At 39.7% G+C, this 25,559-nt stretch overlaps 1 protein-coding gene across 4 annotated transcripts in view; it reads left to right on the plus strand.

Moving 5' to 3' along the window:
- The first annotated feature begins 592 nt into the window (after positions 1-592).
- The window catches only part of LOC131246285 (kelch repeat-containing protein At3g27220-like), a 69,860-nt gene continuing 44,893 nt past the window's right edge, over positions 593-25,559 (plus strand). The window contains exons 1-3 of one of the 4 annotated variants that reach the window (XM_058246237.1): positions 593-1,095; positions 10,271-10,456; positions 18,205-18,434. In XM_058246237.1, the coding sequence (XP_058102220.1) occupies positions 895-1,095; positions 10,271-10,456; positions 18,205-18,434 (617 nt within the window). In that variant the 5' untranslated portion in view covers positions 593-894. Of the gene's footprint in view, positions 1,096-10,207; positions 10,457-18,204; positions 18,435-25,559 lie in introns of all 4 variants that reach the window. The other 3 variants (XM_058246235.1, XM_058246234.1, XM_058246236.1) reach the window with 3 other exon arrangements.

Here is a 25,559-nt window from a genome sequence, read left to right on the forward strand (position 1 = left end):
CATACATTCATTTTGCTGTTGGAGTAAGGTTTATGCCTACCACATGGTAGGAATTGAACAACCGTTGTTAAAAGCTCCTTGGGAGCTGCAAAAGTTTTAGATGAAACTCATATTTACGTTATCCTCTCATCGTTTGTTGACCTTACGAACGTCATTATCACCGCTGCTTCCTGTCGCGGAGTGCATATTACTGAGTTCGTAGCCTAGAAATCACGCGACTCCCGTCGGGGAAGGAAGGAATCCGCTTCCCGTGTTACAGAGGCGCGGCTTCGGTGGACCTACCAAGGTCGGCGTAATATATATATATATATATATATACATATATCTGTGTGTGTATGCCTTGCATCGATGGTATATCTGTTTTGAAAGATTATCCCAAAAAAGAAGCTATACAAATTTCGGGTAGACCACATCACAGGAAAATAGTAGTGATTGACCATCAAAAAGTGACATGTGAGCCACAAAGTTTTGGATTAAGCGTGTGGTCCACCTGAGACGTGTATCTGATTCTTTTTAGCGCTAATTACTTAAAATGACATTTAAAAATGGATGGACGGCGTGGATGTAAGGCGCATACATCACGGAGGGTCCAACAGTCACCGATCCACCGAAGCCGCGCCCGTGTTACACGGGTTACAGGACATTCGCGCGTGAACGCCGGTGAATAACTTTTCCACGTTGATGAATGCATCAGCTCCAGCCTCCAAAACTGCCAATCATCATCAATCCTACACTCTCGAGCGCGCGCGCAGGAGGGGACCCACCGAATACAAGCTCCACCGTCCACCGACACAAAGAGAACAGAGATCTTCTCCTCCTCCTGTAATCGCCTCCATTCACAATCTCCTCCCCCACATGCCTCTCCGATCCTAGGGTTTTCATCAAGAGAAGAAAATGGCGAGGGCGAGCGGAAAACACGCCTCTCCCAGATACATCGTTCTCGCCTCCTGCCTAGGGCTTCTCGCAGTTGCCCTCATTGCCGATTTCCTCTGGTCTTATTCTTCTTCCCAGTATCTATCCATCACCTCAAACTGGTCAGCCGACGAAGCCGTCAATCGCATCATCCCCATGGTCGCTCCGGACGTCAAAGAAAAGGTCAGTCTCAGATCGGAAACTCCTCCGTCGCGTTTTTCTTTTCGAATGCTGATCTGAACGTTAGGGTTTCACGTTGGTGAAATGGCGTGCTTGCTCCCGCAGGTGCCAATCAGCACTGTGCAATAGATTGGGTACTTCCATCAGGTGGGGCCCAGTGTGCGCATGCCTGGGGTTTGCAGGCTGTTCTGGCCTTCAGGTGGGCTGGCCACACATGTAATGGGAAAATGCACCCTTGGATATAATTGCATGTGTGCCATCCACCTGATGGCCAGGCTGGGATTGGATGAGCACAGTAATGCCGTCTGACGAACAGCCCAGAGCTCGCACATATGCTTAGCAGGGCTCTTTTCGCTTATTAAACTTCAGAAGAAGGTCTTTGAATTTTTTCCTTTTCAGGAGAAAAAGAAAGAAAAAGACAATGCATATGGATTTTATGCAACTTCAGTACAATGTGTGCTGAATTTTGGTTTTATAACTAAAAAAGGAGCACCAGTTAATCGATTGCTGCAATTTCTTGGGGCTAAGTTGGTTTTGCATGTGACATTTAGGTCAGACCTTAAAGATGATGAACTTTTTTTTTTTTTTAATAAAAAAAACCCCCTTATCAAAGCTTCTCAATGAGCTTTTATTGAACTTCAGAAACTGAAATTTAGGTTGTGGAAATGGTCTTCTTTGGGAAGCTTCTCTTCCATTAGCTCTTTATATCTTGCAAGGCACGGATGGGTGTGGTTTCTTCTTGTGCCAAGGTTTAACTCCATCCCCAACTAGAGGAAGCATTTTGTTGGATGACGATGGCAAAGATCCTCATGCTTGATAACCATTGGAAATACCACAGATTTTCCTAGCAATTCTTTCATGTGTTGGGACAAGGAAACCATGGACCGTTTCAAGAGAGACATGGGATCGTCTCTTTTGTTTGCTTGGGACAAAATGTTTTTAGTGGGAAGGTGGGGGACTTGATTGAAGGATGGGTGGCCGGTTCAGATTCTATGAGAAATAACTTTCCGGAAAATGATTGCCTTTTTACTTGTTCAAGGAATCTGGAAGGAAAGAAATGGGTGTTTGATATTGAGATATATTTTTAAAAAAATGTTATACAAAACTTGTGATCGATTGGGCCCTTCTCATTTGGGAATTTTCATCACTTCTATAATTGACTAGCTTTGGTCCATTGTGGGGGTCTAATGGATGGGCCAAAGCCTAAGAAAAAAAGAGCCACCAGCTTCAGACACCTATTGTTCTACTTGTACCTTTTGATTCAAGTATTGGTATCAACGCATGTATTGCACCTTTGGGATTTGGAAAAAATATCAATATTTCATGGCAAAAATTGCATGTATTGCAAAATGTATTGTTGTTTTTTGGAAATATTGGGAAACAATGGGAGATTGGTAGAATTTTTCAATGAAACATCAGGGGATGTTAAAAAATACATTATCACACAGTTAGAACTCGAAAGATCACAAACAACAAGCACATGTAATGTGTATAGGCTCCAAAACTATGCCTTGCTTGACATAAGTGATGCAACTATATTCAAATCAATTCATATGATTTATAAATCATGGAAGACATATATGAAAACACACCCATACATCAAAAGCAAAAAAAAAGAAGTAAAAATATATCTATGCCCCTTAATACACCTATGTGGCTGTGCCTCAAAACCTTCATAGAGTTACGCGACGGCTCAAAGTTATCATCATCATCTCCATCTCCACCTCCACGAGGGTGGCCATTGTATTGCTCCACAAATTGGTAATGTTATGCCTAGGTCATAGTAGAATGATACCGGTTAAGATACTCTCCTCACATATTGCTGATACTCATCTTTTTCGAACTGGATTAGTATGCCCATTTGTAGGTACTACGTAATCACCATATGTGACTAATGTGGATCTGGATATGTGTTGGGTATATATGCAACTCCTAGATACATTGACCCATATTTATACTCTAGATATCCATGCCTGTACCTGTAAGCATACTCCTGTCCGTCTCCATAGTCGTATGGCTACATCTATGTATTATTGGAGTTGTTGTCATATATCCATGAGGTCCACAATCATATGATCCATATTTATATTGTGGCATAGAAATAGAGTTGCCCTTGCACACCAATGACATCCATGGACTATGTTGTCTGTGCTAAAGACTTGTACTCGGTGCCACCCAACCATTGCTTTTTAATGATGATCACCCTCATTCTTTGACTGAGAAGCTTGTGCTGGGATAAGACGAGAACCATGGTCTTTGTCCTAGATGGCATGCTTAAAATCCCTCTTCCTAGTGAATGGGCTAAGAGGCCTCTGACTTTAACTCTTGCTATGAACATCACCATCGTTGCCACTGCTTCATCATTACTATCACGACCATTGTCACCACCTCTTTTGTTCTTCGTATTGCCGTCATGTCAAAGAGAGTGGCCAGTATGTCCCAAGAGATAGCAATGCATGGCTGCCTCTAACACTCCTTGTTAATGGTCAAAAGCTTAGGGGGACATCTTGCCTCCTCTAATATCATCAGATCCGGTAGGCCATCTACTTGATCCATGTTAGCTAACTTACCGTACTCGCAAAGTGAGTCATCTGTATTTCCTTCATAGAATGCATTCTAACCGACAATCAAGAGATTTAACAGGTCCTCTTAAGCTCTTCTTGTACCTTGCACTTGTAACAACCTCCTTTGAAGCTTCATATTGTAGTGGCAAAATACTAACTTCTAGGGCCTCTTGTAACCCAGCTTGTTCCATTTGTTTGTGTGAATCAGAGATAACGTGTTCCAATTTTGCTCACATGATGATGGCGGCACCATTTGTGTATGTGGATAGCTAATTTTGCAATTTCTCGTAACCACTTCTGTACATGGCCCCGTCATTCACCTGCAATTTGATCATTTTTGTCTGTTAGTTCAATATGCAATTTTAAAACATGAAAATCAATTTTAACCACAAGTTTGTATGCAATAACTCACACGGCGTCATCGTTTTCCTCGGCCCTCTTGTAGTTTCACACCCAAGCATGCCTATCCCATCTTGAAAAGTGATAAACCTATTGATGGCATTTAATATTAGTTATCAATATAATGTATGGCAGAAACTTAAACAAATTTAAATGCACAGTTTACCTCGTTCCCGAAATAAGCTTTCCCTAGAGAATTGGGGAATAATGTCTTGTATTCTTCGTGCACCACTATCTTTAAGTCGTTTTTCTCACTAAGTCTATGATTGGTGGTACTTGAGGTTTAGGATCTATGCTGACACCCATCACGATGCACATAATCACTTACTTGTGTTAGGAAAATAACCATAAATGTCCATTGCATCCCGAAAGGCAATAACTTGTTTATGACACTTAATATTAGTTGTCAGTATAATGTGTGGTAGAAACTTAGACAAGAATTAAATGTAACAGTTGACCTCATTCCCAAAATAAGCTATCCTTGTAGAATTGGGGAATAACTTCTTGTATACTTCGTGAACCGCTCTTTGTAAATCGTGTTTACTTGGGGTTTAGGAAGTATGCTAAAACCCATCACTATGTATGTAATTACTTATTAGTGTCAAGAAAATACTCATACAAGTCCATACTATGCAAGCAATTAATAAATTATTGAAACATAAAAAAAAAATCTAATTACTTCCTGGCCTTGTGAAGTGAGGTGTTCGAGAGTCTTATTACGTTGGTCATCAATGATTGCATTCACCTACTTACATGCATTCGAGGCTATAACCGTGAATGACATCTTTCATATACTGCATGGATTTGTACGTGGAACCTATCAATGGATATGTATCATTATCCACCTCCAGAATATCCACCACAATATGTACATGGTCCAAAAAAAAGCTGCTCATAATAATCCTTGAAATTGTCGCTGCTGGCTTAATGTCATTTTTATAATAATGCACATAATCGTAGAGGTAAAGAGTTCTCTGAATCCCTGCTTATGTTTTAAGAGGCTTTCTAAGGCGATGAAATTAGTGGCAAACTGTGTCGCCTAGGTCACACTATATCGCTTTGACACCTTGCATGCATCCCGACTAATAACGAGGTGTGATTGTAGATGAAATTTATAATTGCCCAGGCATTAGTAATCACATTTCTGATTGCAAACCTATTTCCTATCACCTCAAGCATCAAATCAATGCAATGGGCTGCGAATGGGGTCCAGTACAGGTTATACCTTTTCATCAATTCCTTCCCCACTTTCACGATTGTGCTCTTATTGTCTGTGACGAATTGCACTGCATTCTTCCTCCTCACTTCCTTCATTAGCCCATTTATATCACTGTGATGAAGAACTTTGTGGGAAATGATTCCTTTTCTAATCATCTAGGAATTTGGAAGGAAAGAAAGAACAAGGTGCTTGAGAGAGAGAGAGAGAGAGAGAGAGAGAGAGAGAGAGAGAGAGAGAGATTAAACAAAACTTGTGATTGATGGGCCCTTGCCATTTGGGAATTGTTTAACTTCTCTAATCAACTAATTTTTTGGTCCATTGTTTATAATGGATGGGCAAAGTCGAAGTAAAGTTAGCCACTAGCTTTGGACACTGTTGTTGTACCTGGAGGTGGGCATCGAGTCGAGTCGGATCGGATTGAGTCCAACTCGGATTGATCCGAATTTTTAAGTAACTGATCCGATCCGGGACCTAGTCCAGGTCAGCTGACTTGATCCGATCCGATGCAATGCTAACCCGACCTGAATTGAGTCTGATTCGGTCAGGGAAATCGAATCGGATCGGGTTGGGTACCGTTCGGATCGGGAGAGAGAAATTGGTTATACCAAACTGGAAGTGGATTTACTGGTGGAGTATTGACGTCAGCGAATGTTTTGGGTCAAGCTATGAGGTATATGTTATATCCAAACCGTCCATCCATTTGGAGAGCTTGTCTTAAGGCTTGAGCCGAAAAATAAGACAGATCTAAAGATCAGTTGGACCACATTGCAAAAAATAGTGCAGGATTGAACGTTTACCATTGAAACCCTTTTGGAGATCACAGAAGTGTTGGATCAATATGAAATTTGTTTTTCCACTTCATCCATGTATTCTTAACATTATTAACAGATTAGATGGAAAATAAACATTATGGTGGGGCCCATGTAACTTTGATCTCATTTGAGCTGTTCGTACAACTCGGAGCTCGAGGCGCGTACGTGCTTGTCATCGCAGGACATGTATATGTTGCGTGGCGTGGGATACAAGAAATCAAGAGCGCTTTCTTCGAAGAGGCATCCGTCAACAGGGGGTGCGGATTAGCTATTGACAAGTTGAGTAGCGAAACTCGCTACTGAAGTGACGTCACCAAGTTCTGTGGGCCCCACCATTATGTATGTTATGTATCTACGCCTTTCATCCATTTGGAGAGATCATTTTAGGGAAATACCCAAAGAATGAGTTAAATCCAAAGCTCCAATGGACCCTAACACAGAAAACAGTGGGGACAGTGACGCCCACCATTAAAAACTTGTAATGGCCACAAAAGTTTTAGATCAAGCTGATATTTGTTTTTTCCCTTCTTTCATGTCTTTTTTAACTTTTGAACAGGTTGGATTTCAAATAAACACTATGGTGGGCCTTAGGATAGTTTCAATGGGGGAATTACTCTCCCCACTTTTTTCTGTGGTGGGGTCCACTACAGATTTTTATCTCCCTCCTTTGGCTAATGCCCTAAAATGATATCTCAGAATGGATGGATGGTGTGGATATAACACATACATCATAGTGAGGCCCACAGAACTTGGTGACGTCACTTCAGTAGTGGACTCGCTACTCAACCTGTCAGTATCTAATCCGCGACTGTCAATAGGATGCAAGTTGCGTGTGATAGAAGAAATCAAGAGCACGCTGTACAGTTTGGCATGTGATTATGTGTGAATGCATGTGGGTCCACCGTGAATGCATGTGGTTGATCCACACCGTCCATTCGTTTTTCCATATCATTTTAGGGGTTGAATCCAAAATTTCTGCATATCCAAAGCTCAAGTGGACCATACCATCGGAAAAAGTAGAAGTACTGATTTCCACTGTTTAAAAATGTATGCATATCCAAAACTTCATACTACATGACCTGATCGGATCGGATCGGTTCGGATTGACCACAATCCGAACTCGATCCGATGAACGATCGGATCTGATTGGCCCTACTTGAACCGCACCGATCTAGGCCTTCGATTCAGTTCAGATCTGGTCGGATCCACCGGATTGGGTCAGAAATGCCCAACTCTAGTTGTACCTAATGTCTAGTGTCCCAAATGTCGGTAATGTTATCGATAATTATCGTCGATATTATCGGTATCACTGGTTACCGAAACCCATATTATTGGCAATACCAAGGATACTTTTGTAAAATGCAGGAAATTCATGAGAAAATAGGGAAATTTTCAAAAAAGTATCAAAAAATCATAATTTTTATTGGGGATTTATTCCTTACCAATCCATTTGGTTTTGTTGAATCAAAGCTTGGATTTTTTTTTTTTTTTGGGGGTGAGGGGGGGGAGAGATCTTAACTTAAAGTGGAGGTAGGTTGGAACTCAAAGTTGACGAAAATCTATAGAAACTTCATATTTTTTTTTTCAAAGCGCTAGCATGGATTGCCATGTATATCCATGGTTCTCAGGCATTGACATGGATTTGTGGCAAATGAATCAACATTTGATTGGGTGAATGGGGGAAGTTGGGGAAATCCTGATTTTCTCCATTTTTACCCCTCAAATTAAGAAAGGATCTTTTATTACTTGCATTCTATGATATTTGAAGGATATGAACTCATTTTGGATATAATTGTAGTGTTTTTTTTACCAACGGTACATGGTTTAAGTCCCTATAAAATGGAAACTTATTATGTATAGTTATTTTTTTGCAATATTTTGATTCCTAAATGCGTAAACATGTGTCTTTTAACATCTCTTGAAGTTCCATTGAAATATCTGACCTTTTCCCCAATGTTTCCCTTAGTCAGCAATATTTTTCCAAGTATCAATGATAATATTGGCGATGTCATAGTGTTTCCATATCCCTAGTCATTGCTACGTGTAACCATGTCAATGCTTCTAACATTGGATATACCTAACATGATGCATTGACATCACTAGGACATTCTTGTTGAAGAGTTGGTTCTATAAGCAGTTTGGAGCCATACTTGCAACATCTAGAAAGGCCCATGTATTTTTTATTGATCCTGCCTTGTTCTTCCTCATATAGCTGTTGAACATATACGATCCTTCGTGCAAGATTGTTGTAACCGCCTTGGCCATTGGATCTCCTCACCCTAGTTTATGCGGCTGCCAACCAGCCATGGCTTCCAGTCCCTGTTAGGCAATTTCTAGTCCTTGTAGTACCCAATCAGGCAGGTTGTTAGTTAATGTGACCTTCTCGAACAGTAGGGAGCAGTTGGTTGCTTGGTTGCCCCTATGTCCCCCCCACAACGTGTTCTAGAGCCTATGCTCCTACGTACCCACTGCTGATTGCGTCACTGATCGCTTGGAGGTTGTGCTTAATCAGCTTGTGAGGCTTTTATGTGCCATGTCAGTGTGACTGCTTGGAGAAAGGGGCAAGTCTGCATGATTTTCAGAAAATATTGTTGGAGCTTGGTTAAATTACATCAGAAAATGTAAAATCCTCCAAGATGATTACGCTTAGGCAGGGAGTTCTCTCTCTCAAATACGTGAAGTAAACAAGGGAGGTTGGAGGGTTGTCCCTTTGTAGAACTTACGAGTATGCTTATTAAATGGTAATTGTTTTGTTGAATAGCAGTGTGCCATATATCACCCAATGGTCACTCTTCAGATAAAGCAAATGCCCTTTGCATTTGCTTCTGTCAACAAGCTGTTTTAGTTGATGCTAGCATGCCAATCTGTGGTTGGTCCATGTGCCCCTCCCATCACCACATTCTATCTTTATGAGAAGCTGTGCACAGCATTACTTGGATCATGGATCACTCCTTTACATGGTACTGGAACTGGTATGCTGTATGCTACTTCCTTTAATAAGTGGTATGTTAGCGGTAGGATCATGTGGGTCCCTTCAGTACAGTCGCTTAGGATATGCAGTGTAATTCTAGAAAGAAGTTGATATTGTAATTTATATATGAAATGATGAAAGTTATTATTACAGATTTGCATCCATTGTATCATATTTTATGCATGCTATTGCATAAATCATTATATAAATCTCTCTATTCTAATTATATATATTAGAACTTAATCAATACTATGATTATAGAAACACAATTTCAGTTTGGTAGATGTGGTTATCCAGATCACAAATGATCCATAATTTCGATCGCATGATTCTGAATGGAAAACAGTGGCTTTGGTGATTTAGGAAAGATCGGCCATGCACTTGTTAGCTGATTCAGATTTCCAAAAGCCATCTTGCGTTATTTACAATATCTTTGAAGATTCGTTCTCATCATGATTCGTCTCCATCTGAGGAGCATCACGATTAGAATTTGGGGGGCTTATGTTTGAGTGTCATTTTGTTCTTAGTATAAGATGATCCATAAGGGATTCTTCCAAGGTTCACAGTCTAAAAAATAGCATAGAGCAGGCAGTACTGAAACTCCATACTGAGGATCCATTATGCCAACCACCTTAATGAAACCAAGACAAACAACATTTGAGATCTCACGGAGGATGATGGCCTTGTTCAGAACTAATTAACTTTGCATTCTCACTCACCATATGGGCTCGGCATTCGAGGAAATTTGCCATTCAAGGATGTTCAATATTATAGATAGGACAGAATCTGAGCAGATCTTCCCAGATCCTATCCAACAAGGTCTCCTGCAGGCTGCAGCCATATCCCATATGTCACCTTCCATTGTTAGTAGATGCGAGATCAATGGGCATATCTTTAGTAGATGTGACGTCCTAATTACCATATATCGTCACCAAATTTCGATGTAATATATATGCCTCATGATTGCTATTGTTCTTTCATCTAATTGCCAAAATGGTCATCAATCTTTGATGCAGTATGTGCCTCATGATTGCTATAGTTCTGAATATGATTATCCACTTGGTGGTTTATTGGCTTGAAAATATGATACTGGACTATATGTTGTTTGTTTCATGGATCCATTAACCAGAACAGATAGCCAATATTGTAGGTACTTTGTTAGCCTCATTACTCGATAGTCTAAAGCTGATGGGCTATTTTCTGCAATATGCAGACAGGACCTGCTAAAGATAATAAAGCAGCTATCCCAAACAGAGTTAATGCAACTTTTGCTGATTTACCTGCGCCACAATTGCACTGGGAGGAGATGGCAGCGGCACCTGTACCTCGTCTAGATGGAGCTGCAATACAGATTAAGAATCTTCTATATGTCTTTGCTGGATATGGGACCATTGATTTTGTGAGTACCTATCACTTGCTTAGAAATTATTTGCATCTTCCATAGATGAGTCCATGGACTAGACATACCTGTAGGTTTAGTTTAATGGCTGGTTTAAACCCTTAATTTAAATTTAGCAATTTGTTATTACAACCTTCATTTTTCTTCCCTGTCATTCACTTGTAGATTCACTGCTTTTAATTTCATTCAGTTGTTTCTGGACTATTTATTTTATTGGATAAAGTGAAATGAATATATTCTCATGCCATAACTCATCCAGAAGTATGTTTTCTGATCTTCAGTTCTCATTATCCTCTGTTTTTTAAGATTTGATTTCAATTTTCATCAAGTGGTAAACAAATTCTCTTGTAGTTTACTTCTCGTGTTGCCTCCAACTGTTCGATTTGAGCGTTCTCAAGTTTTAAGCAGTTGTGCCTGAACTGGATTGGAAAATTTACCAGACCCGTTGAATATGATAGGACTGCCGTATCTGGTTTGATTTTTAAAACATTGGTTCGTGGCCTGTGATCAACAACAGAAATACCACCACACTTCGTCCTGTTCTAACTATTTTTATAATGGAGACAAAGTTAGCTGCCTGTACTAGCCTCTGGTTGCTTCTCTGTTGTGGCTTTTTACAGTTGTATTTCTCACATGCAATAAATTTTTTTGAGTTGATAAGGTCTGAATTTTTTTTCAATAGTTTCCATAATTCCTATGTCCTTTTTTTTTTTTTGGTAATGGTCACCGCTTTTGTTTTTGATTTTACGAAAGATGGAGGCAAAATTTTTGAAACGTTATGATTTTAATTTAGGATCAATCCTCATGAAGATGAAATGAAATTCCAAAAAGAAAGAAACCAATTGTAAGGATTATACTTTTGCATTCTTCCTTGAAAACGTGTAGATCCGGTATCATTCCTCTGATGAAGGTCCCTCCCGATCTATCACCAGTGAGGGAATGAAGTGAACAAAGAGCGACCTCCTGATCACAGTATGGGGCTTTGACCAAGAGGAAACAATGAGAGCTGTCTGATGGGAGGAGAAGGGATGGATAGAGGATATTCTCTCCTCTTTCTTTCTTTTCTTCTCTCACTTGCCCCCCCAAACCTCGGGATCAGTTCAATACATAAGGAGTTTAGTCTTCTCTTCATCTCTCTCTCTCTCTCTCTCTCTCTCTCTCTCTCTCTCTCTCTAAAAAGAGTTTAGGCTTTAGGGGAGCAACATGTATTGTACTCCACACCCCACGGACTTTGTGTATGCCCTACAACAAAAGTCCATAAATCCACCTATCCCATGCACCCACATTGACTAGAATCCTTCCATTGTCACTGTTGTTCACTCTTTTGGCCAAAATCCAACACGAGGTGCACCATGAAAGTTCTAACCATCAAATGTCCATCAAGTTCGACAAAACACATAAATGGTGAAATCAAAAGGTCTAATGGTTGAAAACATGTAAGAAACCTTTTGAAAATATTTGAGAGCACTCACCAGCTATAAAACGCTAGATGCATAGTCCAATCAACAAATCTAACTGCAACAAAGTCTCGAGAGAGTAGTGGATCCCTTGTTGGTGCACATAGGGCTTCAACTACATCCTAATGTGGTGCTAATGTAACTTCAAAAGGTGCATCAAGGCCCACCATACTAAAGCCATGATGTCCTTGTGCGACCTTAGGTCAATGGATTAGTCAAAGTTAGCCAATGAAAGATATTAGATTGATAAGTCTCATTGAGGGCCCATACAATATCTTGGAAAAGATTCTTGCTTCCAGATTTAAAGAAGCTTTCTTTATACTCATCTCAGAAAATCATGGTGCGTTCGTGGCTGGTAGATAGATTCTTGATAGTGAGCTTGTTGCTCATGAATGTATAGACTCTAGATACAGGACCTAGGAGAGGGGTATTGTTTGCAAGCTGGACATTAAGAAAGCCTATGATCATGTTGACTGGGACTTTCTAGACTATATGTTTCACAGGATGGGTTGTGGGCAGAGGTAGAAAAACTGTATCTCAGCTTGTGTGCAATCTGCATCTTTTTCTATTCTGGTGAACAGATCGCCTAAAGGCTACTTTAAAGCCTCTAGAGGCTTGAGGCAGGTGGATCCCCTCTCCCCCCTTATTTGTTTGTGGTTATTGATGAGGCTCACAGCAGGGTGTTCAGAAGGAGCGAGAGGAATGGGCTGTTCAACGGATTTAAACTATGTTGGGGGGTGCTATTATTATTCACTTGCAATATGTGGATGATGCGTTGCTTTTTTGCGATGCGAGGGTGGAATCAGTGGATAATCTCCGGAAGATTACAGTATGTTTCGAAGTAATTTTGGTTTTGAAGATCAATGTTGCTAAATCCAAAATGTTGGGAGTGCACATTGGGGATGAAGAGTTGACCCAATGTGCTAACATTTTATTTATTTATTTATTATTATTATTTTTTATGTAAGTCTGGTTCCTTCCCATCGACATACCTTGGTTTGCCTCTTTTACATTGGGAAGCCGACGAGGTTCCTTTGGGAATATAAAGTTATTGAAAGGATCGAGAGGTAATTATCATCTTGGAAATGTAGGTATCTCTCGCTAGGAGACCGCCTCACGCTTATCAAAACTGCCTTCTCCAATATGCCTATATACTTTATGTCGCTATTCAAATGTTCCAAATCAGTTCTCGATCGTCTTGAAAAGCTTTGAAGAGATTTCCTTTGGAAAGGTACCTCGAATAAGAGGAAATTTAACCTTCTAAGGTGAGAAGAAGTTTGTAGGTCAATCAAAGGCGGGGGGAGGTATCATACCATTGGTAAACATGAACACAACCTTGCTTGGGAAGTGGGTCTGGAGGTTTAGTGTTGAAGAGGGTAACCGTGGAGGGAGCTGATAGCCTCCAAATATAGCACCCAGGACGGAGGCTGGTTTAGAAGGACCTAATCTTTGTATAGAGCTTTTAGTACTTAAGAAAGCTACTGTGGTTGCTCAACTTATGGTTAACACGGGCATTTCTTTTCAACTTGGTAATAGGAACTGGATACGTTTCTAGGTTGACGTTTGGTGTGGCAACACCGTGCTTTAGGAGCTGTTTTCGATGATTTCTCGTCTATCCTTTGATCACTTCGTTAGTGTGGTGAATTGTTTCTCTATAGAGAGGGATTCGGTGGTGTGGTTTCCCCCATGCCGTTTGGATTTATTAGAAGCGGAAATTGGTGATCTGACTGGTTTGTTGGACCTCCTCAACAATGTTTCGCCTACAATCCAAGAGGAGGATAAGTTCATTTGGCCAAGACATCCCTTTGGCAAGTTCTTGGTGAAGTCGCTCTTCCATATCATTTTAGAGAGACCCCACCAGTTGGGTCCTCAACATCCTTTCTATCATTAGTTGTATGGAGTTTCCCCTCGCATGACAGCCTTTGTCTGGTTGGTGGGCCGGAAGAGAATCCTCACGATTGATTATTTGCAGAGGAGATCACCTGTTCTTCCCAATATATGTCCCATGTGCATGGGTAGTGAGGAGTTGATTGACCATCTATTCATTCATTGCCCTTTCGCCTCTAGAGTGAGGGCGCATTCCTTCTCTTTGCTCCAAACCGATTGGGTCATGCCAAAGACAGTGGAGGAGTTTCTTTGGGCCTGGCATGGAGGTGGAGTGGGCAAATCCAATAGAGTTACATGGAGATTACTAATCATGGCAGTATTCTGTGTCATTTGGAGGTCTAGGAATGGTCAATGTTATAGTAATGAGTAGGCAGGTGAGTTAGAGGTTATTTATAGAATCAAGGGTCTTGTCTCAGAATGAGTAATGTATGTTAAGGCAGCCCCGACTGGCCTTAGTTTGAGGCATTATTGATTTTCTGTTATGGGTTGTATTCTTTTCTCATCATTCACAAGTTTTTTAAGAAATCTTTTGTTGCCTCTCAAAAAAGAAGAAGAAGAAGGAGATCTAAAGGCCCTATGTTAGTCATAGAATTCTAGAAGCACTATCACTATAGCGCTTTATTGCAAGGATATACGAGGCCTCTCCTAGGTCGTTCATACCAAAGGTAGCGGAGAGCCACACCTTAACCTTTGACATGAATGTTGTGCCATTTAAGATGAGGAGTATCATCTACGTACAAGATCAAGAAACACATTTTGCTCCCACTAGACTTAAGATACACAAATGGCTTCTTAGGGTTCATATAGGTAGTCTGCTTCATCAAGGGGATGTTCCAACTTCCAACTCCTTGAGGCATGCTTAAGACCATATATCAGACTTGTGAAGCTTGTACGTTTCACACCATAGATGATCGGATGCCTTCATGTTGTTCCATATAGATTCCCTTTTTTCAAGAAACCCATTAAGAAAGGCCATTTTGATATCCACTTGCCAAATCTTAGTCTAAGTGTGAAACTATTGCTAGCAACATTCTAATTGATTTCATCATGGCCATCGGCGCAAAGGTTTCTTCAAAGTTGATACCCTCCTTTTGATTGCAACATTTCCCCACAAGTCCAACTTTGAATGTTTCCACCTTTCCTTCCGCTATTCTTTTCCTCTTGAAGATCTATTGACACTCAATAGGTTTGATAATATCCACTGGATTAACTAAAGTCCAAACGTGGTTGGAATGAATGTAAGTAATCTCGGTTTCCATAGCCTTCACCCAATGTCACGCATACACATCACCATGGTATCCGGATAGTATGCAAGGTCACTTTCATTGCTACATGAACGCTTCATTGAGATAGACAAACCTTTCAGGCTCCCATCGTTGTCTTTGGCTGCGATGCAACATGGGTAGGGATTGGATCTCATCAGCTTTTTCGGGTCAGAAAGCGCAAGACTATTGATAGGGTGATGCAGGGGCATTTTCACACCGGGCTCGAGTGGGTGGCATGTGGGATGCAGGGACACTCAGGGTGGGCGGCCTGTGTGAGGTGAGTGGCTCATGTGAGGTGGGCCCCACCCGTGTGAAGTGGAACCCATATGAAGTGGGGCCCACGAGGGTGTTCGGCCGAGGTTCTAACCCGTGGGATGTGGGGCCTGGGCTATGAGACAAATTGTTGCCTCTATCAGTTCGAGCTTTTAGAGCAAGTGGTTAATTGTCCTGGGCATTTGGAGATACCTCATGAAGATCAATCATAAGGTCTAAAAAGTTATAATGCGTGAAGTTCAAGGACATTCTACTGGCAAAGGCCCTTTGTTCATTGGGATCAATGTCGTAAAAACCTTTTCTACATGCGTAGGAACAGGACATAAATTTAGAGGACAATCCAAACTGCTTTACTATACCCTTTTTTACCTTTCATGATAATATAATTTAGATTCCATAGGGTATGTTCTAAGGAATGGCAACAATTTGTCATGGATTCCAATTTTGTAGCGTCTACCTTCTTAACCATTGATATCCCTAAATCGCCATATGATTAAGTTTTGGCCTGCTCCCCGCCAAGAACTAAAATGGTGTCTTAGTGATGGCCTTCATTGAAATCTTATTCAGGGCGTATATTGCCATTTCAAGGGCAGAACCCCAAAATGAAATAGGAAGAGAAGCATAACACATGATGGACCTCACCATGTCCAACAGAGTATGGTTCCTCCTCTCAGCAACACCATTTTGCGGAGTGTGAGGTGTGGTCTATTGGGCAATGAGTTTGATGTTCTCCCCCATGATCAGTTGTTAATACCTTGAGTCTTTTGTTCAATTGATTCTCTACCAATGCCTTGAACTCCTGGAATATTTCAAAAACATCGGACTTTTTGTCAGTCAGGCACACGTAACCAAATATAGAGAAGTCATCGATAAATGTCACAACGTACTTACATCTGCCTCTAGCTTTTACATTGAGTGGCCCACAAAACATCTGAATGGATGAGTTGAAGTAAATTTGTGGCTCGGTCAACATTTCATTTTGGAAAGGACTTGTCATTTTGCCATGTAGACTGGTTTCACAAGTTGGTAGAGATTTAAGGTGCACATCAGATAAAGGACCATCTCTGACTACTTTCTGCAGCCTCTCCACACTGACCTGACTGAGGCAGGGATGCCAAAGGGAGAACGAATCATTAACCATTCTTGGCCTCTTCCTAGAATCTATCACAAAAGCATTAGTTGACGTAGGATTGCTAGAACTGAAGTCAGATGCAGGGACAGAAGAGAAATAAGATATAAACCATCTATCATAAATCCAAAAATAATCAGTCATTTCCTATGATAAATGTGAATGGCATTGCTAAAACTGAAATAATAGCAGTCTGGATCATGATCATCGTCATCTAGGCCTTATCCCAATTAATTGGGGTCGACTATATGAATCATGTTCCGCTCTTCCACCAAGTCTGGATAGTTTAGAAATAGAAATCCAATTTCTTTTAATTGTAGGACTGTAAATATGGTCCTGTGAGATGATGGATTTTCTCACATTTTTAATTGTTGGAGAATGCAATTATGCGTTTTCAAGTAAGAACGAAAAGGTATAATCCCAAACCATTTGTTTGTTTCTTTTCGAAAATTTGATTTTATCTACATGGGTATCGATCCTAAGTCAATTAAAATAACTTCATTTCAAAATTTTACCTTTTCCTAAAATCACAACAGAAACAATTTGCATATTTGGTAATGCTTGGTAGGCTCACTTCAAAGTTGTCCAAAGTACCCATAAAATTTCCTTGTAACTTGAAAAAAAAAAAAATCCTTAAAAAGCATTTTATTATGGTCTCTGGAACTTTCAAATGAATGACCATAATACCATTGATTCTAATTTAAAAAAACAATTCCACTTTTTGGGAGGGAGTGTCTTCCACTGGATCAGGATTTTCGACCGTGCATCACATGAAATGTAACCTGTGAGTTGTGTATCCACATATGGATAGGTTAAATCCTAGGGCAAGTTAACTTGAGGGAGATAAAAATTTATAATCCAGGCTTCCTGTCCATTATACTTAGCAAAGAAGGTCCAAGAGTGGACCCCGATGAGCCCACATACTAGGCGAACGATAAATACTCAAACAGGGCATCTGATGGACCCATGGGAGTGTGGGACACATTGGATCAACCGGATGGCCATCTGGTGGTCCAGTTGGTCTCTGGGACCCAAAAACCCTCAGATGGTTCATAGTATTGGGCTGTGAGGTCCACAGGTCCACGAGTAGCCATTTATATGGTTACACGCAAACCTCTCGCAGTATGGTTGAGTAGTTTTGATATTTATGAGGTCTTTTATTGTTTGGAGATCTTGTTGGACCCTTTTCTTACTCGCTAAGCAAGTAAGCACTGTCTTATTTAAGGATATATGAGAATCAATAGGATGCAAATATATGCTATTTCAATTTGTGGTTTTAAATAAAGGCCTATAAATAGCTCACAAGGGCATACATATGGACCATTCGACATGTTTTTATTATTTTTTATTTTTTATAATTGCAATGGAATTACTTTGGAGGTTTTCTCCGACTTGTTTCTAGGATGGTGATTTTTCTATTTTTCTAGATGCAATAGCCTGGAAGTCTGTTGGAATTTTGTCCACAGACCCTTATTCTAGTGTGGTGTCTGAAGGCAGAGACTAAAATTGCAAACTGCTTCGATACATATCCTGTTACAGCTATAGCTATTATGAATCTGATTAAATGTTGTGTTTCAATTCTGTCTATGTTTCATAAATTTTAAAAAAATGTCTATCTTTCCTTAATGACTAGTTGATATACAACCTTCATTTTCTTATAAAATATAGTAAACTGTTTGATTTCTACAAATCAATTAATCTTATTGGTTTTGTTCAATGTTCTTCTTTATATGACAGGTACATTCTCATGTTGATATTTATAATTTTACGGACAATACCTGGGGTGGGAGGTTTGATATGCCAAAAGAAATGGCACATTCACATTTAGGGATGGTGACGGATGGTAGATACATTTATGTGGTCACAGGGCAATATGGCCCACAATGCAGAGGGCCTACAGCTCGCACCTTTGTGTTGGACACACAGAAAAAACAGTGGCATGACTTGCCCCCATTGCCTGTCCCTAGGTATATTCCGCAGACTTTCTTTATTTTAATAATTAGACATAATCAACATGTGTTTGAAACATACGTTACTTGTATTCTCCTTTTTTTTTAAAAAAAACCCTTGTGAGTGAATAACTGAAGTTCAATTTTATTTTGCTACATCTGGTCAGCTGTTGTTTTTATCACACCTGATCAACTGTCAAGTACGAGTTGTTGCATCTTATCATCTCTCAAATGTAACCAAATTGCTTTTGTATTTAATAAGTTGATTGTAAAGTAGATGCTGTCTCCGCAAGATGAAAAGTGCTGTTGGAAGAACACAAATTGTGGTTAGCTCCCTTGGTTGAATCTTGGCAAAGACTTAGTTATGTATCTAAAAATCAGTGTTTTGAATAGCGCCCGTAGCGTAGTGTAGTGTAGCTACAATGCTACATAGCATTAGCAAATAGCGTAAATTGCTATAGGGGTCTAGCGTATGCGGCGTCGTAACATGTGTAGCGTGCGTGTAGCGGACACTATCCCTTTTTTTATTATTTAAAATAAATGGTAATTATATTTTATATTTTTTAAACATAATTATATTTTGTATTTTGTACTTAATACTCTCAACCCTGGGGGATTTTAATTTCTTTTCATACTTGTGACTTGTGGTTTTAATTAGACATTATTAATTATAGTTTATCGTAAAAAAATATTAATTCTAGTTTGCTTAAAAAGTTGTTGATGTGATAATAATTTGATTTGGTTTATGTATATGAATTGGCTTTTGACAAATGATGATTAATAACTTGTTTGAACATGCTTACACTTGAAAAAATGAATCATCTTTTAGGCATATATATATATATATATTTGTTTTTTCTTACTATTTATCAAATTTTTTCTATTTTTTAATTCAAAAAAAATAAAAGTATCGTGTAGCTTATGCCATACGCTACACTACTTGCACTACACGCTACCGCTATTTAAAACGCTGCTAAAATATTATAACTGGCAAAATTTCGATATGCATGTACATACATACGTACATGCACTCACATGCATACATCTTTTAGACACAAGTTGTGGGTAGCTACCCTTGGTTACCGTGGGTAGCTACCCTTGGTTACCTAGAATCTTGTCAAAGACCTAGTTATGCATCTAAATATGTTATGACCAATGTTCGAAGTATCGGTATCGTTACAAGTTTCGTTGGCTAGGGATACGGAAACAATATCGATATCGCCGATAATATCACTGATAAACGGAAATGTGGGGAAACATGGTAAAAACGGTGGAATTTTCAGCGAAACTTCGGGAGATGTTAAAATGTACATATTTTCATACTTAGAAATAAAAAAATTACAAAAAGAATGCATACACAATAAGTTTCCATTTAATGGGGCCTTAAAAGCATGTGTTGTTGAAAGAAATCAGTCCAACCATCCCATCCGGCCTATTTAACCATCCAAACATCCATCGATATTGCAAAATATCAACAATACATGATATTTCACCAAGAAAACATCAATAATTAAAAAGGAAACAAAAGATTGTGGTCTCAATATCGAGCATGTTGTGATATCGATAATATCGAGATATTATCAATATTATCAATGACAAATTGAACACTACATACAACCATGTGCCAATGAAAAAAATTGAAATAAATTTTTTTTTTTCTAATAAACAAAATTTTGATGACATCAATATGTTGGCGATATTATTGAAATATCGTCGATACACTTATGATACAAGCATTACCTAGAATTTATATAGTCGAAAATATTGGCGATTACATTAGCAATATTGATACGTTGGTGATAATACTTAGCGATACATTGCTAATACCTGGAATTTCTGATACTATTAGCGTTATCAGTGTCGCTACCAATGTTATCGGTATTGCTGAGCTGGAGATAAAGATAATATCGAAGATAATTCGAACACTGGTTATGACAAGCGAAATTTCCATATATACATGCATGTATCCTTGCATGCTGTTTGGATGACATTCAACCTGTCCAAGAGAACCCATAGCAGCTTGCTACCACTGCGAAGAGTGGTGTTACCGGTACCAAGTGAATGTATTTATTTTACACACATACAAACACATGAGAAGGTCTCAAGTCCAACTGGTTGGACAACAAGTTACCATCCACTCAAGGGGTTAACTTCCAACTTGCTATGCTTGTGCAGCACCCGACCTATCCTTTAGGTTGGCTCTAACTCACCTTGTGCAAAAAAAAGCCCCATCCATTCATCAGGATGGACAATGCTTGTATTGTATCATTTATTAGTGGCTATGAATTTCTTTTAATGTTGTGGACTGCTGGATCAATAAGTGGATGGGGCTGATATTCGCACAAGGCGACCCTCATGGAGGTGCCACCCTATGGGAAGGGTTGGATGCTGTATGCACGACAAGTGAGGAGCTTAATGACTTGGTTTTTTGCCCAATATAACCAAAGGCTGCAGGAACAATTCCAAGCTAGGCAAGAAAAGCCTAACTTTTATGATCCCATCTGCCTCGATGATCTGGAAGTAGGCAGTGAGTGGCTTGTTGCGATTGAGGAGCTGATGTTTGCAGGCGAGGACCTAACATGGGCCCAAGTAGACAACCTTTGGAATGACACCCGGAGAAAATTCAAGTCAAAGGCCGAGAAGATTGGCAAGGCCGCCTAGTGGCAATTAGGGCCTAGAAGAAGAAAAGATTAGGGAGATACAAGAAAGAAGATGAAAAGCATTGGATGTGGATGAACAACTAGTGGGAACCGATGACAAAAACAAAATAAGAGGAAGTATACATTGAAGAAGGTGATGAATCTGATGATGCCAATGATGTTTCTCAAAAAAGAAAAAAAGAAAAAGAAGAAGATGATGATGCGAATGATGGTGGAGATGTGCCACAATGGATTAAGGATCAATGTGTGGAGAATATATTCTTGGTACATAATATGGGACTCAATACCAACCGCAATGACATTGAGCCAATTTTGAAAATTTAAAATTTGAATTTGTGTAATGAATTTCTATTTTTTCTCTATTCAAAATCACATCACTAAATTTTCTGTTGTTTTTTTTTTTTTCCCACATTTTTTTTTGTATATGCATTCATTTGAGTACTTATTAATTGATATGTTATAGTCTAATAGTCTAATAGATGTAATAAATATGACAAAATTTTAATGGAATTGACAATAAAAATATAAAAAACAATTCCCTACACTTGTAGTATTTTTACATATTTTTTCTTATTTTTTATATAAAAAAATTCTTTTCCTATTTTTTTGTTTATTATTTCTTCAAATAAATTATTTTTAAGGGTTGTGTGATGGCATATGCTATTGTGCGATTGCACATGCACACAACTCCCGTGGGTCACATAGTACTCGCATATGCCATTTGACAACATTGACCACATTCCTGTAAGACAAGCACCCTCCCATGCGACGCTCAGAGGAAGTATTCTTCCTCCCATCCTCATCCCTCCTTCCTTGCTTAGTGATTCCTCCTTCCCCACTGTTCACCACCTTTGGGCTGTGATGGGCCCTCGTTACAGATAATCTCTGCCCCCCAAAGATTTTCTCGTGCAACTCAGCTATTGCACGTTTGATTGCTTCCGCTTCTTCCAGTCGGACAAACGTGAAGCCCTTGATAGTCGATGATCCCTTGATACGAGGGATGGCAACTTCGTAACCCTCCCTATCTTGCCAAAGGCCAATATGAACTCCGTCAATGTCCATTTTGTGGAAAAATCTCCACGAACAATGTTGCGAACTTAGCTAAGGGCCCCAGCTCTCTTCTCCCACTGTTAGACTGCTCCTTTTTAGATCTTCAATCCACTTGGGTTCATTCTCCTCTCCCCCCTCTAGCTAACTCTACTCTCCCCTCTTTAGCTCTTCCCTTCCCCTTTCTTTGCAGTTCTCCCTCCTCCCACCCTTCCCCATCCCCTTAACCACTCTTGCATCTTTCCTTGTCCCTCTCCCTATTCCTAGCTTTGATACTCCCAAAAGCCACCTGCTCCTTAGTGCCTGAAGAGAGTCTTCCCCTCATCTCTTTCCTCTCCCCATCGTAGCTTCCTTCGATTTCGCACAACTTTGCCCTATTGCCCTACTCTGCCATCGCAATTCACTACGTCTCCTTTCAGCATCGCCCATCCCTAGATGCCACAACTTCCTTTACGCCCTTGTATGGCTGCTATGGGCCGATATGCATTTAAAAAAAATGGTAATAGTCCTGGTTGTTACGGCCACTATTGTAATTGTTGAATACCTTGGTGGGAACCTGTTCTTATTCATTTCCCCATCATTTCATCTATTTGTTTCAATAAAGACGCTTAGTGCAATGGGAATCTAGAGCTACCAAGCTAATAAGTGAAAGAGAACATTGTAGTTTTTTTTTTGGTAAGGCAATTAAGATTTTGTTAAAAGCAAAATGAAACAAGCTTACAAGTAGTTGTTTAAAAAAATGCTTACAACATAGGACTTGACAGTTGATGGTGAGAAGTCATCATTCCCATTACAAGGAACTCGACCCCCAAACATTCCTCAATATGTACTCAACTACTCCTTGCAAAAGTGGATGTTTCTTAGTTGTAGGATCCTTCTAACCAATGTTCGAAATATTGGTATCGCGTTACGTATCGCACCCTTGGGATACGGATATGTATCGGTTATTGCATGGGATATATCAGTTGTATCGCGTAATGTATTGTTATTGTTGGAAACATGGGAAACATTGGGAAATTGGTCAAATTTTTCAATGAAACTTTAGTGATTGTTAAAAAAGACATCAATACACACTTATAAATCAAAACATTACAAAAAATAAGTGCACATAATTGGTTTTTTTTTTTTTTTTCTGTCTAACTAAATTGATGCAAGTATATTCAAAGTCTATTCATATAATTTATAAATGTAAGAAGACATGTGGAAACACAATGAATACATTCAAAAGCAAAAGAAGAATCACTAGATCAGGTTACATACATGTTTGATTTTATGTTTGGACAAAGATTGCAACCGATTTGCAAGAAATTGGGATTTTTTCTATTTTTTTCTATTTTCCACAACTCGGCCCATTTCCTTCAAATCTCTAAATCGAAGCTCCCAATCCATGACTTTTCATGCAAAACATGAAAAATCATGGATTTGTAACAATTTGACACCGATTTAACATGATTTACAGTATAAAAAAAAGAAGGATTGAACATTGAAAATGCTCACAGAATCAAACATGTGGGATATGTCCTACCACTTGTGCGTTTCGTATCGCACAGGTGAGATACAAGGTATATCGTGGAATATATCGGCCGATATCGTCGATACTTAAAACACTGCTTCTAACTAGGTGCTGCTCTCACTTCGAATCATGCTTTGTTCTCATGCTCCCACTTCCTACCCTTTTATACTTGATAAACATTTTGAAATAGGCACTTCCCTGCTCTTGCCTTTTGAAAGGTCACGTTAGCCGTCTTTGCTTTGCTATAGAACGTTCCACTAGTGCATTCCTTGTGGATCAACCATAACCCAAAAGGCAAAGTGAGGTGTCATAGGGCATTTTTTCTTTGACCTACATAGCCCCCATATCGCTCCAAGAGAAATGGTTACATAACAATATCAACATGACCCGTTACGCGATTCAGGGTTGTAACCCCAATCTAGAAAATATGACCTGTTATGGGCCTCTAACGTAATGGACTAATATAGGCCTACAATGGGCAGATACGGGGCTGATACATTTTTTCATTCTAAAATAGATCCGAGCATTACCATTAACAAATACCTTGCATCTAGGCCACACTAATCCCACAGTTGCTATGAACAAACAAGTGTTCTACCCATTCCTCCCTAATAAAGCAAATAATACATATGTTTGTGATAATTATCATCCTATTCATGTGATTGATGGTGTTGACTTTATCCTTCCCAACAGGCCAGGCAAAGGCAGTACGTACCGTAAGGAGAGCCTGGGTAGATCCAATTCTAAGCACCCAGAGCCCACTCCTCCTTGTTCCTGAGATAAAAGAATAGAACGATTTTATTGAGACAATCATTGCTTTTCCAAGAGTCCACTACCAAAGGTTCCTCTCTCTCAATTGCTAACTCACTTATTCAATTGATCCATAAGGCTAAGAAAACATTCCACATCATCATTGATATTCGATCTGCATAGTAGAGACCACATTGCCTAATTTTCCAATTATATTGTAGGTTGTAGCACAAAGACACCATTACTCCTTTCGTGGGCACCACTTGATAAATATGGGCATAAACTTGATGATGGGGACATCACGTGCATACGCACACACACGCCGTCCCCCCTACGCATGTACGCGAGGAGGGCCCCACCGTCGATCTGGATCGATGACGACGTCCAAAGAGAGCTTCCTAGTTAGAAAACGGAGTTTTGGTTCGTTGGAGTGGGCATTAGAGTCAAGTAAAGCCCATCATGGGATCTCATGATCATGACCCACTAGTTTGATTAATCTCATATTTTAGGTTTTGTTTATAAATGTTATTTAGAATATCATGGATGGTTTAGATTTCTTTGATTAGTTTTTATTTTTGTTACTTCATCACCAAGCAATAGGTTGCACACATGGCGCGAGTTTTGGGCTATAGGGTTTTTTTATAAATAGGCAATCCTTGTAGCTTTTTGATTCATTAAAGTTTAATAAAAAAATTTCCTGCATTTTTTTCTTCTCTAAGTTCCTGAGTTGTGGAAAATCCAATTAGGTGCAAAGTTCTCCCTTCATCGAACCTCTATCATTCATACTTCTCACCTTCTACACCCATCCTAGCTTCGAATCCGTCAGCTTTTGCAGCAGTTCTTCTCCCTACAACCGATTTTCAGAATCTGGCCCTGTAGGAGGGCTGAAACTTCGACGGAGCACTATGCACAGACCGCGCATCTGATCGACACGAAACTCGGGGGTTTTGAAGCCCTCCCTTGTCCGACCAGAGCTAAGGAGGCGCTTTTCGCATTCGGTACCCCCTCGCATGTGCGGCCAGACCCCTACGCACGTGCGGCAGGCCTGTCCCGCTATCCGCGCGCGGGGACTGTTTCCAGGTTCAGATTTCCTGCCTATTTTACTCCTCTCATACCTATTTTCCCTAACCCTAATCCTAAATTGCATTACTTTCAATTTATTTGTCACTTTTC

Source organism: Magnolia sinica, chromosome 5 (genome assembly GCF_029962835.1).
Source record: "Magnolia sinica isolate HGM2019 chromosome 5, MsV1, whole genome shotgun sequence".
Lineage (NCBI taxonomy): Eukaryota > Viridiplantae > Streptophyta > Magnoliopsida > Magnoliales > Magnoliaceae > Magnolia > Magnolia sinica.